Genomic DNA, 19,535 nt, shown 5'->3' with positions numbered 1-19,535 from the left:
TGGTCATCGTGATAACTAATCTAAGTATTATCAAACGACCAAGTGTGTTTATTTGGAATTTCAGCTACAATATCCATAGTTATAATAATAATAATAATAATAATAATAATAATAATAATAATAATAATAATAATAATAATAATAATAATAATAATAATAATAATAATAATAATAATAATAATAATAATAATAATAATAATACACTTTATTTGTATAGCACCTTTCATACAAGAATTGCAGCCCAAAGTGCTTCACAGCAGCACCCTTCACATAGGCATAACATTTGCATAACATTTGCATAAATATAGAAAGGCATAGAATGAGCAGAGAATTGACATAAAATTAGCTGAGAATTGACTAAATAAAAGCAATTCATAAAGTGCAGACATAACATTTGTATAAAATAATCACGTAAAGTTTGTAGAATCAATGTAAAAGTTTGTTTACACTGTCGCCATGCCAACCGTCGCCTGTTCAACGCCAACATTGTGATTAACGGTGTCACAGGGTTCATAATTTCAAATGCGTAATGGAAGTGCATTTGGAGGTCGGGTGCCGAGAAACCGTTGTTGATACCTTTATTGCCGTGTGCACGTCATGGCGGTCCATGCTCTGCTCCAGGCTGCACCTGAAGGTGGACAGTTATTTACCCCGTTTCTGCTCAGAGGACAACTCCACAGATGTCTGTTGAAGTGTGAGGTTATCCCGGTCTTCTCTTTTTTTTTTTTAAACAATGTTTATTGTTTTTTTTTTTTTTTTTTTTTTTTTTTTACAGCATCAGTTCAACAGTTCAACAACCATACAAAAGGAAATGCTGCTAACTGCCCCCCCTCCCCGAGTTACAGAAAAATAGATACAAAATAACCCCCCCCCCCTGCAATAAAAATAAAAAATTAATATAAAAAAAAACTAAAAAAACTCTAGGCCAGACCTCCCCTCCCCCAGACTAGGACCTCAACAAATTAAGTTTTTTCTTTTTTTTTTACACATTTTGAGAATTTAGTAAACCCAGTTACACCCGTCTAACAGGTGGCCATACTTCTACACCAAACAAATAAATATCTAACGTTACATCTTTTCTCTTCAAAGAGCAACTAATAACATTTACAGTATCCCCGGTCTTCTCTTCAATAGTTTGTTTACATATCGAACATCTAGCCGTAAGTAGGCCTACTGAACGTGAGGGTATCGACGTGAATCCGCATGTAGGTGGAACACACGTGTCTGCCCTTGCAAATGATTAGGGCCTATTGCAAAAAAATCTAAAAAAGTCAGAGTCCTCGTCTGCACCTTCCGAGTCCGAATGCAGTCAATGCTCGAGTCCAAGTCCGAGTCATCAGTGCTCAAGTCCAAGTCGAATCCGAGTCCTGGACTCGAGCACTACAACACTGCTTGAAGTTGTTCATTGTTACTGCTACTGTAAATTCCCCCAATGAAGTGCACACAGGACATTCAACTGGTCTCATTAAACAGCCCCCCCCCCCCCCCCAAGTAATTCAAACTTCTAGATGTGGACCAAAGCAGCAATAGATGAAGTGTTTTGGACAACTTGAACTTGACAACTTGAACATGTCCAGCCGTTCACCAGCGGGCTCACCAACATGAATCTATTCCATGTGTTTTGAACAGAAAATATTTATTCTCACCGGTACCTTCCGGATGAACCTGGACCCTCACGAGCGCCACAGCGATGAGGATCTCTGGAGGGTGGTGGAAGAGGTGAGGATCATCTGTTAGAAACCCTCACATGCGTGGGTCTTTATCACTGGATGGACGACGTCATGGTATTGCTATCATTAAATCATTAAAGCTCTGATCTAATTCTATACGGCAAATCAAAACATTGTACAAATTATTCTCGCTTTTGAAATGGGCTTGCATGCAACATAGACATTTTTTTTGAATATTGAATTTGAAGTAGTAATTCTACTGCACATTGTCTAAGTGTATTCAAAGTTTATTCCTTAGTAATTCTACCCTGCACATTGTCTAAGTGTGTTGGAGGTGTATTCCTTAGTAATTCTACCCCCACATGGCCGCTGTCCCCTGCAGGTGGGTCTGAAGTCGGTGATCGAACAGTTCCCAGACAAGCTGGACTTCCAGCTGGAGGACGGCGGCTACGTTCTGAGCAACGGCCACAAACAGCTGATGTGTCTGGCCCGCTCCATCCTCAGCAAGGCCCGCATCCTGCTGCTGGACGAGCCCTCGGCCTACCTCGACCCCATGTGAGTACATGGTACACCTCACCATGAGCCTATGAACCAGCACCACCATGACCCTATGAACCAGCACCACCACACTCTACCATGACCCTATAAACCAGCTCCACCACACTCCACCATGACCCTATGACCCAGCACCACCACACTCTACCATGAGCCTATAAACCAGCTCCACCACACTCCACCATGACCCTATGAACCAGCACCACCACACTCCACCATGACCCTATGAACCAGCACCACCATGAGCCTATGAACCAGCACCACCATGACCCTATGAACCAGCAGCACCACACTCCACCATGACCCTATGAACCAGCAGCACCACACTCTACCATGACCCCATGAACCAGCTCTACAATGACCCTATGAACCAGCACCACCATGACCCTATGACCCTATGAACCAGCTCCACCATGACCCTATGAACCAGCTCCACCATGAGCCTATGAACCAGCTCCACCATGACCCTATGAACCAGCACCACCATGACCCTATGACCCTATGAACCAGCTCCACCATGACCCTATGAACCAGCTCCACCATGAGCCTATGAACCAGCTCCACCATGACCCTATGAACCAGCTCCACCATGACCCTATGAACCAGCTCCACCATGACCCTATGAACCAGCTCCACCATGACCCTATGAATCAGCTCCACCATGAGCCTATGAACCAGCTCCACCATGACCCTATGAATCAGCTCCACCATGAGCCTATGAACCAGCTCCACCATGAGCCTATGAACCAGCTCCACCATGACCCTATGAACCAGCTCCACCATGACCCTATGAATCAGCTCCACCATGAGCCTATGAACCAGCTCCACCATGACCCTATGAATCAGCTCCACCATGAGCCTATGAACCAGCTCCACCATGAGCCTATGAACCAGCTCCACCATGACCCTATGAACCAGCTCCACCATGACCCTATGAACCAGCTCCACCATGACCCTATGAACCAGCTCCACCATGACCCTATGAACCAGCTCCACCATGACCCTATGAACCAGCTCCACCATGACCCTATGAACCAGCTCCACCATGACCCTATGAACCAGCTCCACCATGACCCTATGAACCAGCTCCACCATGACCCTATGAACCAGCAGCACCATGACCCTATGAACCAGCAGCACCAGGACCCTATGAACCAGCAGCACCAGGACCCTATGAACCAGCTCCACCATGACCCTATGAACCAGCTCCACCAGGACCCTATGAACCAGCTCCACCATGACCATATGAACCAGCTCCACCATGACCCTATGAACCAGCTCCACCATGACCCTATGAACCAGCTCCACCATGACCATATGAACCAGCTCCACCACACTCCACCATGACCCTATGTACAGTACCAGCACCACACACAGTCACACACACACCACACACTCTACCATGAGTGACCATACCCTATACTAAGTAAAGCCATTGGAGGTTGATCATCTAATCTGGTCATTTCCAACCCAAAACAATGAAATATAAGGCAGGTTGCTAACCAGACTAGCGTGTGTGAGAGAGGTATAGGGTCCCAGTGCTACTAACTAACCACAGCATATGGTGGCAATCTCAGGGGCTTACGGTAACCTGGCCCCTACTGTACGTGTGTGTGTGTGTGTGTGTGTGTGTGTGTGTGTGTGTGTGTGTGTGTGTGTGTGTGTGTGTGTGTAATCAAACATGAAGACGAGGGTCCTGATGGTAAATGAAGCCTGTAATGATGTGATGACGTCATCCAGCTGCTTTCATCTGCACCTCGGCAGGAGCACTAGGTCAATGTGCTACCAATGGACACAATGGGGATTTAATGACGTGTGTGTGTGTGTGTGTGTGTGTGTGTGTTTAGTTAAATTGAGAAAATTGTCGAGGAGGAGGCAAAAGCAAGTGAGCATGGCACGACAAGCAGACGGAAACATTCTATGTGTGTGGGTGCGTACGTGCATCTGTGTGTGTGGGTGCGTGTGCATCTGTGTGTGTGTGTGTGTGTTTGTGTGCGTGTGTGCATCTGTGTGTGTGTTTGTGTGCGTGTGTGCATCTGTGTGTGTGTGTGCATCTGTGTGTGGGTGTGTTTCAGTGCATGTGCATATGGTGATTACATCTCACTGTATTATTGTGTGTGTGTGCATGTGTGTGTATGTGTTTGTGTGTGTGTGTGTGTGTGTGTGTTTATGTGCATGTGTGTGTGTGTGTTTACGTGTGCCTCCATGCTTGAGGTTGCATTTGATAGATTACATTTGCCTCTTGTTTGTATTATTGTTTCTCTGTGTGTGTGTGTGTGTCTGTTTACGTGCACGTGCACGTGCACACATTTTACAAAGTCAGATTGAAATCTCACTGTATAGACGGTTCCACTGGACGGTTCTGTTGCTCGGGGGTTTGGACCCAAGTGTATATAGTCAGTTGTTGTTATTAGCAAACACTGCAACAGGAAGTAAACTTGGGTCCATTTAGAATGTTCATGTTGTCAAGTTGAAACCATCTATTGATTTTGTGTGTGTGTGTTTGTTTATGTGTTTGTGCCTTCACGCTTGAGTTTGCACTCAGATTTACATCTCACTCAAAGTATTATTGTTTGTATGTGTGTGTTTGTGTGTTTGTTTTTAGAGGCTGGATGTCTGTAGCGCTCCACACTGAGAGACGTTCAGTGTGGCTGCAGCACCATGCGTCTTCACTGCACATGTACACGTTTGACAAAGTCACATCTAATCTCACCGTATTATTGTGTGTGTGTGTGTGCGTGTGTGTGTGTGTGCGTGTGTGTGTGTGCGTGTGTGTGTGTGCAGCACACTACAGGTCCTGAGGAAGACCCTGAAGCAGTCGTTCTCTGACTGTACCGTCATCCTGTCAGAACACAGAGTGGAGCCACTGCTGGAGTGTCAGTCCTTCCTGGTCAGTACGAATACACACACGCACACGCACACGCACACGCACGCACGCACGCACGCACGCACGCACGCACGCACGCACACGGCCACTTGCCCCTTGGTGTAAACTCACTCCTAAGTTAAATACCTGGGCTTCGTCCATCTTAATTTGATCATTCTCCGGAGGCAGAATGATTAGAACCATAGTTTAACTTCCTGGGTCACATGGTACTGAGAGGAGGGGTCATTTTTCAACAATTTTCTACAGCTCAATCAGTCAAAGTGTGAAATCCTCCTTTTCGGCCCTCCGAACCAAACCAGTGTCATTGCCAGCAGCCTGGGTAACCTGTCTCCCCTAGTCAAGCCCTTTGTTAAAAACCTGGGCGTGCTCTTTGACCCAGAGTTTTCCTTCAATAGGCAGGTAAACTCGGTGGTGAAGGGGTGCTTTTTCCAGCTCCGGTCCATAGCCAGGATCAAGGCCATTCTCTCCCCCTCAGACCTGGAAAGACGCCTGGAATTAACGCCTTCATATCTTCACGCTTAGACTACTGTAACTCCCTGTACCTGGGGCTAAATAAATCCACCATAGCCCGTCTACAACTCCCCCAAGACGCTGCCGCTAGACTGCTCACAGGTACCCAGAAGAGAGCTCACATCACCCCTGTACTTGCCTCCCTCCACTGGCTCCCGGTGCGCTTTAGAATAGACTTCAAGGTCCTTTTATTGGTTTACAAAGCCCTAAATGGTAAGGCCCCTGCTTACCTAGCAGACCTCCTCACCCCCTATACCAACGGCAGGGCCCTCAGATCGGCTGATAAGGGTCTCCTAACCACCCGTAGGTCTAACTTCAAGTCTAGGGGGGGACATGCTTTTGCGGTCGCAGCCCCTGACCTCTGGAACAGCATCCCCATGTCCATTAAATCTGCCCCCTCCATCGAGTCTTTTAAATCAAAACTCAAAACCCACCTATATCATCGCCTGGCCTTCCCTGACTCACTTTGACTCTTGCCGTACTCGTTGACGTGTTGTTCTGTTTTTCCTTTGTCTATCCGTTGATTGTTTTTTTTCTGTTTATTTTATACTTTTCTTTGTTCTTAGCTTAGCTATGTGAAGCACTTTGGTTGACAAGCGTCATGTTTAAACGTGCTATATAAATAAATTTGATTGATTGATTGATGGTGAGAGGCTGTCAGAGGACAGGTGTCCGCTGGTTACACACACACGCACGCACGCACACACACACACACACACACACACACACACACACTAGACACTTTGGAACACCATGAATTTTTTTGAAACATCAATACACTATTGAGTCATTTAATTACGATACCCCTAGATGGTACTGCGTGCATGTAAGTGTGTGTGTGTGTGTGTTTTGTTTGCTGCCTGTACTGGTCTGTGTTTGTGTTGAGAAGAGCAGATACTATGACGAGGCAGGAACAGCAGCATAAGGGACAGAGCTGGAAATGTACCTGCACTCACTAACCTATCTTTAACCTGACTTAACTAACCTAACCTACCCTTAACCTGACTTAACTAACCTAACCTATCCATAACCTGACTTAACTAACCTAACCTATCCTTAACCTGACTTAACCAACCTAACCTATCTGTAACTGAGGGGTACAATTCCCTGACTGTATTGATAAGTATGGTATCATTAAACCACTACCGCTTTATGTACTTTAACTACTGGCCATACAGTACACAATATCTAAATATGATGAACACTTTCCCACCATGAAACCAGGTCCACACAAAGGTAATAATCAAATATTTAATATATAGCAAAGGGTACATATAATATTCACCATTACATTTATGATTTGAATGCTCTTGTAAGGCAAATGAGTACTCGTAGGCAAATCAACACTGAATGTCCAATCTCTGGTTACGCAGGAAGCAAGTATACAACCTGGCTCTTAGGGAATTATATCTATGGTCACTTAATGATTATAGCTGGATATACTGTAGGGGTCCTCCCGGTTGTAGGCCGGTAGGGGGGGTAGGAGAGCCGTCGGCCGTATCCCGTCTGGTCAACGATGTCTAGGGAGACTTCACGTACAGAAGACAGTGCAGTAGAATCTTGATCCACAGATGAATACACCTTGGCTCTCTTGTAGGCTGTAGCTGTAGCTGTAGCTCCACAGTGAAGAAGAAGCGAGGCGACCTCAGTCTGGTCTGAGCGCCGTCTCACCTTGACTCCTTTCGGGGTAGATCCAACACTCACCGGTGTTGGCGATTATCCGCTCCACAAATCAAAGTACCAAAGCAAATATATATTCCATGCCGCATAGGGCTCAGCAGTCGTCGGGTAGGTAATCCAATGTACAGGTCCACTCGGTCCTCGCCTAGAACTCCTCGGATGAAAGCACCACGTGTGGTCTGCCCAACCTGGTTAAGACTCTAGATAACACGAGGAAGCGATGGGGGTGCTGCTCACTTTAGAACTCTAACCGCACGATGCACCATACATAATAGACTATTATTACTTAATAGAAATACGGTGCCAAACTCTGGCAATTCAGCTATTAATTCGCACGAGGTCTCAATGCTATTCTAAGGCCAAACAGGCCATACTACACCGCACGCGGTATCGTGGGGTGAGGCTTCACGTTCTGTTACTTAGTTGGGTAGAAGGGTAAAAGGACTAAGAGGAATTCTACATTTCTTGCGCCATATTTATATGCACGGTGGACAAATAGTGCCACTCTGCTTTCGGTAGCCGTATTCCTGCGCGGAGCCGGGGCTAGTAAGGGCATGTCTCGTCGGTACCTTTGAACTTGAACGCCAGGGGCTGGTCCCTGGCGCCTGGTCCTTTTGTCCAATAAGAGAATGAACTATTATGGGCTGTAGTAGAATAAAGGAATATTCCGTGTATATGTACAAGGAATATACAAGGGATATCAAACGATATACAAATACTATTCAATATATATCCATAAATAAATATATATATTCGGTTTAATCTGATCCTTCACAACACTATCCTTAACCTGACTTAACTAACCTAACCTATCCTTAACTAACCTAACCTATCCTTAACCTAACTGAACTAGCCTAACCTAACTAACCTAACCTTAACTTAAAGGAACACACCAACCTTTGAGGAAATAGCTTATTTGCCCTCGTCCCCAGAGTCAGACAATAAGAAGGTACCCTTCTCATCTCTGTGTGTGCAGACCAGAGAGAGAGAGACTAGCTAGCTTACACAATGACTAGAAGTGGATACGGACCATTAGCCTAGTGTTAAAAGTAACGAAATACACTTTCCAACAACTTATCTATATGTTTCGGTTGTGACTTGTATTTTACTGTTCAAGTGTGTTTTACTTTTACATTTGAGGCATTTTGCAGATGATCTTATCCAGAGCGACTTTCAACGAATGCAACAATAAAGCTCAAATTATAGTATCACCTACATAGAAAGTATAAGGGCGACAGTGGCTCAGGAGGTAGATCTCTGGTAATTGGAAGGTTCCCGGTTCGATTCCCGCTCCTCCCGGCAGCATGTCGAAGTGTCCTTGAGCAAGACACTTAAACTCTAATTGCTCCCGATGAGCAGGTTGGCACCTTGCGCCTCCGCCGTCGGTGAGTGAATGTGTGAGTGAACGGGTGAACGTGAGGAACAAACTGTAAAGCGCTTTGGATAAAAGCGCGCTATATAAATGCACCCATTTACCATTGATCCAAAAAGAGCATGACCCAGTCTTCTAAAATATAAAACGTTGCAGTACACGGTGACATGTCAAAACATCAACAGGCTTCTGTCCTCTCCCCCCTGCTCCTCTAGATGATCGAGGGCACCTCCATGAAGCGCTACGAGTCCATCCAGAAGCTGCTGAACGAGACCACCCACCTGAAGCAGGCCATGAGCGCAGCCGAGCGCCTCAAGCTGTTCCCCGCGCTCCACCGCCTCAACTCCAGCAAGAGGGCGCCGCAGGCGGCCAAGATCACCGCCCTGCCGGAGGAGGCGGAGGAGGAGGTCCAGGACACGCGGCTCTGAGGACGACGATGATGGACCGTACTAGGGCTGACCCCGACTAGTCGACTAGTCGATCGAAAGGAGCCGTAGTCGACTGCCAACCTCTTAGTCGAATGCAAAAAAATAATAATCATTCCTTCCAAAAGCAAAGAGGCCTAGAAGCGTGGCTAACGCTAGTGGCGCGCATACCAGCGAGACTAACTGCCTAAGAAAACAGGCACAGAAAGAGGATTTCACCCGTCTAATGAACACACTAGACAAATATCAAGATGTATCCATCAGTGGACCAATTGCATGCTTTTGCAGAGGACAAGAAGCCTTCAGTCGACTCCTTCAGACATTAAGCACCCCCCACAGCGCAAATGGAATGAAAAAAAAAAGAAAGTATTTATAATTTTTTTTGCATTCGGGGGGGTAGTCGACTACCAGTCGACTATGGGCAAATGTTGGCCAATCAAAGTCGACTATACAAATCCTTAGTCGGGGACAGGCCTAGACTGTACCCAACTCTAGGTTGACGACGGCGACAGCCTTACATGAGTGCCTTGAATGAGTTAGTGAACTGTGGCAGGTCGTGGGGTCGGCTGGGGAGGAACAGGATCTCTCTCCTACTGTACGTAGCCACATCAGTCTCCCATCAGAATGTCATTCCAAGTGATTCCATTAGGTTTTCGGTGAGACCTTAACAAAAGGTGCCGGAGATCTGCCTGGAACTTCACAAGATGACATGGTAATTGTTCAAGTGTTGTAGTTTAGGGCCTTTGTGAACTTGAAAGAACACTCCACTCCAGCAGAATTTTTTTATTATGCCCATAATCTCACACATATCCAAAACTACAAATCATCTTGTGCAAATGCAATTGATTTGAGTTATTGACTTTGTGTGATGTCATTATCCAGGCCGGCATTGTAAATATGAATTTGTTCTTAATTGACCTGCCTGGTTAAATAAAATAAAATGATGTCACATATTCCAGTAATAATTAAATACAGCTAATTATTTATGAGTAAATGATGAAAATGACTTTATTTTTTTATTAAAAACAACTTTAATTTATCAATAAGCCTTTCCAGGAACTGTTAATCACTCACTAAGGTCATTTTCATCACTTGTACTCTCAAACCAAACAACAGTGTGCAGTTATTATGGGGATACGTGTGAGATTATAAATCTGCTTTATTTTCCTTTGGTAGTGTACTTTTAAGAACAATTATTTTAATACAAAGACACTGTCTTTTTAATGTCCCCAACCCATAGATTCACTCTGGCCAGATCCTAACTGGATGATACCCCTTTAATCTTCTGAAATGAACGCCATTCCACGTGCCTTTTTAGGACAAGCACACGAATCCCAACATGGGTGTTTCAAACCTCAAAAGTGCCTCGTCGTACCGTGTTCACAATTCACTCAAAACAGTCATCGGTGTTTCTACAATGAGGCAAAAATGTTTCCCATTTGCTTTAAGAAAGCATGACTAATATTGCATCTTATTTCACATAGTCTGATTTATCTTTTTGCTGATATTTCAAATAAGGCATTATTTACTGAAACACGTTGCGTCCTTAAGATTCTCAGATACTTATTTTTGCTAAAGAGCCTTTGCTCCTTTCTGAGATTGAAAACTTTAGTTGGTCCCTAAAGTCAATTTAAAAAAAATGACTGTAAATATATGAAGTTTCCTCCTGAACACGTTTTCTGGGTCAGTTTGTAATTTGCCCTATAGAATCAGTGATCAGGTTAAACTGACCCCAGAGCTGTGCTTATAGGCGGTACTTCGCCGGCGGGACCATAAACGCACGAACGGGAACAGTATGATGGCTGACGAAATAGTCAACCTCAACTACCCTTATTTTTCTATTTGTATGCACTTTAAGAAACCTGAGGTACTCCTTAGCTCTTGTTCACAGTATAGGGGATGTTTTTCTTCCAGGAAAATGTAAACAATCGAATGGTGTACAAAAGCATAACACACATTTGATCAAATGTGATTCGTTTGTAATTTTTTTTATGGGGGGGGGGGGGTCCAAATCAGTTCAGTGCTTCCTACCGAAACTGGAAATCCTTTTCGACTGCTTCGGTCTTTATTTTCTTGGCACGTCGCTCGTGTTGAGCGATGGTTTTGTAAAAAGCCACGACTCAGAGAACAAAAGGTACTGTGGTTATTTCATGCCTTGATGTAACTGTGATGTCTGATTCTCTTTTTTTTTTTTTTTACAGTGTAAATTAAAAAAGAGAAACAAGCAATTTCTTACTCATCAGAAAGGGACACAAGTGTCCAAAAATGTATAAATGTGTTTGTTTGTTTGTTCAATCGACGATATTTCCAGTAAAAAGAAAAAAAGACCCTGAAGTGTGTGCGTGTGTTACTGGTGTGTATAAAAATGAAGGCGTGGAGCGACTATCGGGGTTTACAGTGCAGTTTTAATGGTTGTGCTTAAAAGGACAATTCTTTAAACCTCAATGACAACTATCATACAGATCAACACCAAAGGTTGACTAAAATATCTCCTGTACTGTACATATATATATATATAAACAATGTCCATTCAAAATAACCCAGTCTTTTATTTTTCTTCTTTTTTTTAATCATATGGAAAACACAAGAGTCAATGTCGGGGAGAAGAGAACGCGGAGAAAGAAAAATAATAAAAAGGGTTTCTGAACTTTCTATTCAGGGCTCAACTGAGGTCGAGTGGAACCGAGACTCAGGTGGAGTTACCGGGCAGTTAAAATATTTATTATGGCTTACGAGTCGAAAAAGAAAGAAAAATGTCCTGTGTTTTGCAACGACGTTACTTATTGCCACATTCCGTTCACTTTTAAAACAAGTGAAAAAAGTTTCTGAACCAAATTCAATTTTACAAACATTATGTACAAGTGTTTCCTCGTCGTCGACCTCTTCTTTAGGATGTCTTTTGCTGTACAAGCGCAATACCACATACACCAATCTATATACCGTTAAAGTTACTAATTCTTATTTACAAATATTTGGTAAAACCCTGATTAATTTCAACAGTATTTAAACCAACCTTGCAACTATTTAAACATAAAACACTTGAATATTTAGAAAATACTTAATAGCAAAAGAAAAAAGAAATCCGCCTGTTCTTTCTTTGATCCGGAACAGTTTCACCAGAAGGTATAACATGTTTTCTTTTTAAGTACTTTCTTTTTTCACATAATTCCCTGCCAATTCCTCTCATCTTTGTTGTTGTTGTTGTTGTTGTTGTTGTTGTTGTTGTTGTTGTTGTTGTACGTTCCAATACTTCAATACTGTAATATAATAAAACTATGGTCCCCAAGTACACAACTGTAATACAGTGTTAACAAGTACGGATAACAAGTACAAATACTAAAATTGTCCGTCCATAAACCTAATCTTTACAACATGGAGAGAAGAGTTTCACAGCGGAATCTTAGAGGGGGGGGGGGGGGGGGGGGAGGGAGGGAGAGGAGAAAAGATGTCTACTTCTTGTTGTTATTGTTGTTGATGTTTTCATGCAGGTCTCGGTGCAGGATCCAAATGTCCTCGTGCTGTTGGTTGTTGTCGTTGACGGCGTTGCGGTGGTTGTTGTTGACGATGGGCGGGGCCTGCCTTGTTTTGCTGCTGGGTTCGGTTCTGCCGCTGCTGCTGCGGTTGGCGGGTGTCTGGGTTCGGCCGCTGCCGGCGGCGCTGGAGGTACCGGAGCTGCCGCTGCTGCTGCTGCTGCTGGCCGAGGCTCGGGGCTGCTGCTGCCCCCTGCTGCTGGGGACGGGGAGCTGCGACTTGCCCCGCGGGGCCGAACGCTTGTCGCCGCTCGGAGCCGCCTGGCCGGAGGCGCGGCTGGGCTGCCGACCGCCGGTCTGCGGGAAGAAGATCAGACACCGAGTTAGAGGCTTGATATATCTTTCATCTGGTGGATACAGGTCTTCGTGTGTGTGCGTGTGTGTGTGTGTGTGTGCGTGCGTGCGTGCGTGCGTGCGTGCGTGCGTGCGTGCGTGCGTGCGTGCGTGCGTGTGTGTGTGTGTGTGCGTGTGTGTGTGTTTACGGGTCATGTGCACTTTGAGCTGCAATTCTTGTATGAAAGGTGCTATACAAATAAAGTGTATTATTATTATTATTATTATTATTATTATTATTATTATTATTATTATTATTATTATTATTATTATTATTATTATTATTATTATGTGAGGTTAGCAATGAGAATACCCCATCTTACCCACACACCGTGTCAAAACACAGACCCCAAAGCAGCATTATCTTAATTGCAAGTTGTACAAATGTATTCGCAGTACGATTCAATTAGAAAACTCTCGAGTCAGACTGAGGCCTGTGGCGAGACAAGACGCCGGGGGTCTCTCTCTCTCTCACCGTCTGGGGGCGTGGCTGGACGGCGGCTTCGCGGTCGCTCTTGCGGGGCGCTGGCGGTCCACCGGGAGCGCTGGGGAAGGCTAGGAAGTCGTCGTCCTTGGACTGGGCGATCTGGAACAGACGCACAGGGAAACGTGCTCACAGCCACATACAAGACGCCACCACAGGACGAGCGCAACAAGTCGTCTAACCCTGACCCAGGCAGAGAGGTAGTGCAAATATTAATATATTAAATCGCTGCTGGCGGGACAAAACCTTGTAACTCCATTTCTTTATTTTTATTTTTTTTATTTATTTATCAACTCAGTAGATCATCCTCCATGTGTGTGTGGTTTTACAAAGTCTACACAATGGGAAAGCATTAAACCAATCATCTGTCTAAACCTCGTAACTCTGTTCGCCCTCAAATCTGTGTTCATTTTTTTCATCTGCTGAAAAGTTGGGTTTTTGGAGTTAGGAGGTTTTGTCCCGCCAGCAGCGAAATATAATATATTTAAATATAAAATATAGATCAAATATGGTGTAGTGTTAAAAAGTGTCTATAGTGAATGCTAGAGGTGAATGTTTTAAAGTGTCCATAACAGAGGCCCATATAACAGAGCTGAATAGTGACATTGTGAACAGCCTGTATAATTACAACAAACAACTACCATCATCATCTCCACCACATGCCCGGAGTGTACATGTACACACCCCCCCACCCCCCCCCCCCTCCCCGGCCTCTGTGTTTGGCACATTGAGGATGATGAATGAGTTGAGAACAAGACCCGAGAGTTATCCAAAACACAGAACACGCCTGCCACACATTTAGTAAGCAGCAGAATCATTGGGCAGTGGAGTTGCTTTCAAATGCCCACCGACACAATGGTTTCTGAACAGATGTCATTGGCATCTTGCTAGATGATAAATGATGTACTGTATATTATGGGATGGTTCAGCTCAGTGGTTCCCAGAGTGGGGGGGGGTCCATGAGGGGGTTTCCAGGGGGTCCCCCAGCACAATGAGGTGTATTCCATCCAGTAGACAGTGGTGCCCAACCAGTCGATCGCGATCGACAGGTAGATTGCGGGTTGATTTCAAGTAGATCTTGATTAATAAAATTTGATTATTAAATTTTTTTCTTTTTTGCAAAATCAACTCTGCCTCTCCTTGTTAACTACAACAAGCAATGCTGTTTGTTATTTAAGATGAGGTCGGACTTGGCACTGACAGATTTGTGTTCATTATGCTGCTTTTATAAAGCCTCAAATGACGGCTTACAATATACAATTTTGGCTGGTAGCTCTCGGCTAGGTGGTAAATAAAAAAGTAGATCTTGGTTCAAAAAAGGTTAGGCACCCCTGCAGTAGGACATTCACAGACTATTTAGAAGGCTCATTTTCCCCATGTGTTGATATATGAGAAATATATAGAACAAAATGTCTTATTACAATGATCTTGGAAAAACAGTGGAACAGTAATATCGTGCTTTTGAAATGTTTTACAGACTCACAGAAAATGTTGTCATTTTATTGGTTGGCAATGGTTAATGTTGGAAGAGAGACGACTACAGAAACATTCCGGCGGGGCCTCGATTGATGTTTGCACTATGAGAGAATGTATAATAACAACTACTGTGATCGTAGGCTTCAGTCTCTCCACCGTGATCTCCCTCTCTGCCACAGTGGCTTCAGTCTCTCCACCGTGATCTGCCTCTCTGCCACAGTGGCTTCAGTCTCTCCACCGTGATCTGCCTCTCTGCCACAGTGGCTTCAGTCTCTCCACCGTGATCTGCCTCTCTGCCACAGTGGCTTCAGTCTCTCCACCGTGATCTCCCTCTCTGCCACAGTGGTTGCCAGGTATGGAATTCCACACTAAGGTTTTAATTCTCTGCTCATTTTACGTCTATAATTATGCCAATGTTATGCTCATTTTATGCCTATGTGTATTTTTTGTCTAACATCACCCCTGTGAAGCACTTTGGGCTGCAATTCTTGTATGAAAGGTGCTCTACAAATAAAGTTTATTATTATTATTATTATTATTATTATTATTATTATTATAAGGGAAGAATGAGGTGCTGGAAAATAAAAGATTTATTTTATTTTATTTAGACTAGTTTCTTAATAAAAAAAAAAAGATAATAACAAACATGTTCCACAGATTCAAGGGAATTGTAGACATGTGTTGAAGCGATACAAAACACGGGACCGTTGAATGTAATCAGAGAGTTGTAATCAGGGCACCTTGCTGATGTCCGGCTCCGACTTGCTGGAGCACATGGTCTGTAGTTCTCTGATCAGATCCGTCTCATCATCAGAGAACGCAGACAGACCCACAGGCTCCCCGGAGCTGCCGCTGCAATGACACACAACACATCGTTATCCTGGCTTATTGTCTCGTTGTCTTATGGTTATGATTTTACATGTTTTTGTTGCTCATTTCTGTACGTACTCTCGACATGACTGTACATGAGGGAAACCTCGGTTGCCTTTGGAGTTTAAATAAAGGTTTGAAACACTAACACACCAATCAAACTTTCTTAAAGTTGTATTGCTTGATATCATTAAATACGGATCTGGCTTGATGAAACCTATTAGAACGCCCACACACACATCTTTTATGTAAATACAAGTTGTGTAATCCAGTAGAATCGATTCTGTCTCAGGGATCCTCATCTGAGAAGATACAGTATATGTAGTTAAATATGACTGAGTGCTGGTTCGAGCCCAGCTCTTGGCGTTGCTTCCGGCTTGGCTGGTCGTTCATACTAATACAATTGGCAGTGTTAGGGGTGGGAAAGCCGGTGGGTGGGGATCGGACGTTGTGGACAGCGACTCCTACAGGTCGGTTGGTGCGCCTGTACAGCAGAATCAGGAAAGTATCGGGGGCAGCGTGAGCCTCCCACGTGTTACTCCTCGCCACTGAGAGATTGCGCTGTTCAGGTGAAAAGATGCGACGGCTGCCTCCTCGTGTACCAGAGGGGACACGTGATGCAAGGCTTGGTCCACATTGCAGCCGACGTTCGAGACAGGGGAGGGGAGAATTGGATAATACAAAATTGGGATGGGAGAAAAATAGAAAAATGGGGAGAAAAAGTAGATAAAAAAAGTAGTCGCTCATAACTGTCTATACTGTAGGAAGAGGAGAGACTGAAATCTGTGATTAACACTTTGGGTGCCGGGAAACGCTTAAACACGTCATTCCCGGCCATGCTTAAGTTGCCGAAGACGCTTTACAGAGTCTTTAATATCAATATTTCAAAAATCTGGGATCGGATTCATATGTCCCCTCCGCTGGCCTGAGATCCACCAGGAGGACCCACTGAGCTCTTTGGCGGTTCAGGAGCGCCATCTGGTGGCCGATCGGCGCAATCGCTTAACAGGAAGTGCCGTAGAGGTTGTGCTGGACGGCCATATTACTTCCGGGCACTCGGTACATGTCCCGGGACTCTGGCTCGTCACACTACATAGCGATCGATTGCCAATAACTCGATAAACAACATGATTTGGACGTATATACCATTATACAAGCTGGAGATGGACCGGGTAAATCTACATCCCATAATGATAAAATTTCTACTCTACGATGATCGCCCAACGGCGCGCGGAGACTGGGGTGAGTTTTAGCGTGTAAAGTTACCGTCTTCGATACTAACTGCTATTATCAACATTTGACCCACATTAGATGATTGGTATAACGCTGCCCACGGAATTATAAACGCCCCCTAGCCCATCCGGTCAACATCAGATGACGTGTAGTAACTTCTAGAAGTACGTCTAGTTGGAATTTTTTATATCGCGCTGATTGCCATAAAACTGTATTGCATCATCAATATAATGTATTTGGGCTATAGATCACGTTCTGGAGAAAGCTGCAGAAAGATATGAAAACATACTTATACATTAGACCATACTTTACTATGAATATGTGAATGAAAAAGTTTAACGTTGCTACACAATGAACAATACATATAGGACTTTGAATGGGCCCTAATAATGGCAATGTAGCAATAGAATTTAAAAAGTTATAGCCCTGCAAAGAAGGGGACTTTCTCTATAGACAAATAGAGCCGGCAACCTACGGTTGATAATGAATTTAACCCATGGCAGCCAAAGTGTTAAAGTAGTCACTCATATCATTCTCTCATAACTGTCTATACTGTAGGAAGATGTCAGAGACTGAAAGCTGTGATTAAAGTAGTCACTCATAACATTCTCTCATAACTGTCTATACTGTAGGAAGATGTCAGAGACTGAAAGCTGTGATTAAAGTAGTCACTCATAACATTCTCTCATAACTGTCTATAATGTAGGAAGAAGAGAGACTGAAATCTGTGATTAAAGTAGTCGCTCATATCATTCTCTCATAACTGTAGGAAGATGTCAGAGACTGAAAGCTGTGATTAAAGTAGTCGCTCATATCATTCTCTCATAACTGTCTCTACTGTAGAGACTCGAGATTTAGTGACTCGACTAAAACACTGGTCCTCCTAACCCAGCATGTGTGAGTGAGCCAGGCAGACAGACCATAGAACCTGATCAACTAGCCTGCGCTGACCTCTGCTGGCTGGTTGCTGCATTACTACTGCTGCTGCTTTTTGAACGGTTAGGTCAATGAGTTTTTTATTTTATAAACGTGGTCCAGTTTCTAGTTTTAAGCCAGACAACAGTTTGCATTAAAAAACAAAATCTGTCCGACGTAAAAGCCAAAGTAAACCTGTCTGTTCTGTAATTAGGCTAAATAGAAATAGAAAATGTCATAGTATCCCTCTGCCTCGTCATTCTAGTTAGGCCTTTATTACGCCGCTCTTCTCTTCCTCTGTCAAGCTCAACCTCCCTAATAATAATAATAATAATGGATTGGATTTATATAGCGCTCTTCTCTGACTGACTGTTGCTCTGACTCAGAGCGCTTCACAGAGTCCATTATTCGTTCATACACAGTCATACCGGTGGTGGTAAGCTACAATTGCAGCCAGAGCTGCCCTGAGGCAGACTCACGGAAGCGTGGCGAATAATCAACGCCTACGGCCCCTCCGACCACCACCAACATTCATTCACATGCATACACATTCATACGAGGCAAGTAGGTTAAGTGTCTTGCCCAAGGACACAACGGCAATGGGATGGACATGGGCTTGAGCGGGATTCGAACCACCAACCCTTCGATCATTGGACGCCCCGCTCTACCCCTGAGCCACGCCGCCCTGCCTTTGCGTTGTAAATGAAGATCATTTGTTCATGTGGTTGATTAGAAAATGATGGCAATTAGAGAGAAAAAGACGTGTGTTTTGTGTGCGTATGACAACCAGGTATTAATAAAGGAGTCGTCATTCAACAGAGGATACGACAGTAAACGAACCTCTGGCTGCTGCCGTTGGCCATGAAGCGGACATCAGTGTTGGACAGTGAGCCTGTAACCAGAAGAATATAGTCTTTAAGATGTATATCTATATATAAATAGATATATTGATAGTGTGTTAACAACTGTATTCATATTCTGATTTCACCAATAAGACCAATACATAAAGTCCATACATTTAGATTTTTTTATTTATTTTTGACAGAAACCATCACTTCTATGTAAATGAGCCATTTCAACGTCTGACTGATGTCTCACGTCTCCAATCACAGTAGCCTTCGTACCCTCTCTCAGTGAACCAACGCTGCTCCAGTTGGAGGCGGGGCTCCCCTTCTTTCGTGGGCTGGTACTGGCTCGTCTCCACATGCCGCTGTCCCGCCCTTTCCTGCTACTGCCACCACTTCCTTTGCAGGAGCCAATGGCTGAAAGAGGGAAGGTTCCGCCCCGGAACTCCAGCAGGTGCCTGTCAACCTCTGAGGTGGAGGAGAGAGAAACGGTAGGGTCAGCATCTGCTTCTTGCTCTTTGTGGCACAATGAGACATACAGTACTAAACTAAACACTCAAATTAAAACTACACTAAACTAGTGTTGTCAAAAATATCGATACATATCGATACTGAATATTTAAAATGGTTTCGATACTCATTTCCCGAAGTATCGATACTTTCTGCAGTACCGATACCAGCTACCAGCTGGCTTGCTCCCGCAAGTTGTTGACAGACAGACGCGCTGCCAGAGCACGCTTGCCCTTCCGC

At 44.2% G+C, this 19,535-nt stretch overlaps 2 protein-coding genes across 2 annotated transcripts in view; one reads left to right on the top strand and one right to left on the bottom strand.

Moving 5' to 3' along the window:
* Nucleotides 1-10,873, top strand: part of cftr (CF transmembrane conductance regulator) — a 70,050-nt gene extending 59,177 nt beyond the window's left edge. The window contains 4 exon segments of the mRNA XM_084334678.1: nt 1,630-1,719; nt 2,053-2,225; nt 5,010-5,115; nt 8,890-10,873. Coding sequence (XP_084190804.1) covers nt 1,630-1,719; nt 2,053-2,225; nt 5,010-5,115; nt 8,890-9,102 — 582 coding nt within the window. The 3' untranslated portion in view covers nt 9,103-10,873.
* Nucleotides 10,874-11,375: 502 nt separating this feature from the next.
* Nucleotides 11,376-19,535, bottom strand: part of cttnbp2 (cortactin binding protein 2) — a 146,408-nt gene continuing 138,248 nt past the window's right edge. The window contains exons 19-23 of the mRNA XM_084334677.1: nt 19,065-19,253; nt 18,781-18,832; nt 15,663-15,774; nt 13,438-13,548; nt 11,376-12,926 (exon numbers count right to left, since the gene is read on the bottom strand). Coding sequence (XP_084190803.1) covers nt 12,549-12,926; nt 13,438-13,548; nt 15,663-15,774; nt 18,781-18,832; nt 19,065-19,253 — 842 coding nt within the window. The 3' untranslated portion in view covers nt 11,376-12,548. The remainder of the gene's footprint in view (nt 12,927-13,437; nt 13,549-15,662; nt 15,775-18,780; nt 18,833-19,064; nt 19,254-19,535) is intronic.

The sequence above is a fragment of the Notolepis coatsorum genome (assembly GCF_963971535.1).
Source record: "Notolepis coatsorum genome assembly, chromosome: 18".
In the NCBI taxonomy this organism is placed as follows: Eukaryota; Metazoa; Chordata; class Actinopteri; order Aulopiformes; family Paralepididae; genus Notolepis; species Notolepis coatsorum.
This window is presented reverse-complemented; position numbering and strand designations above follow the sequence as displayed.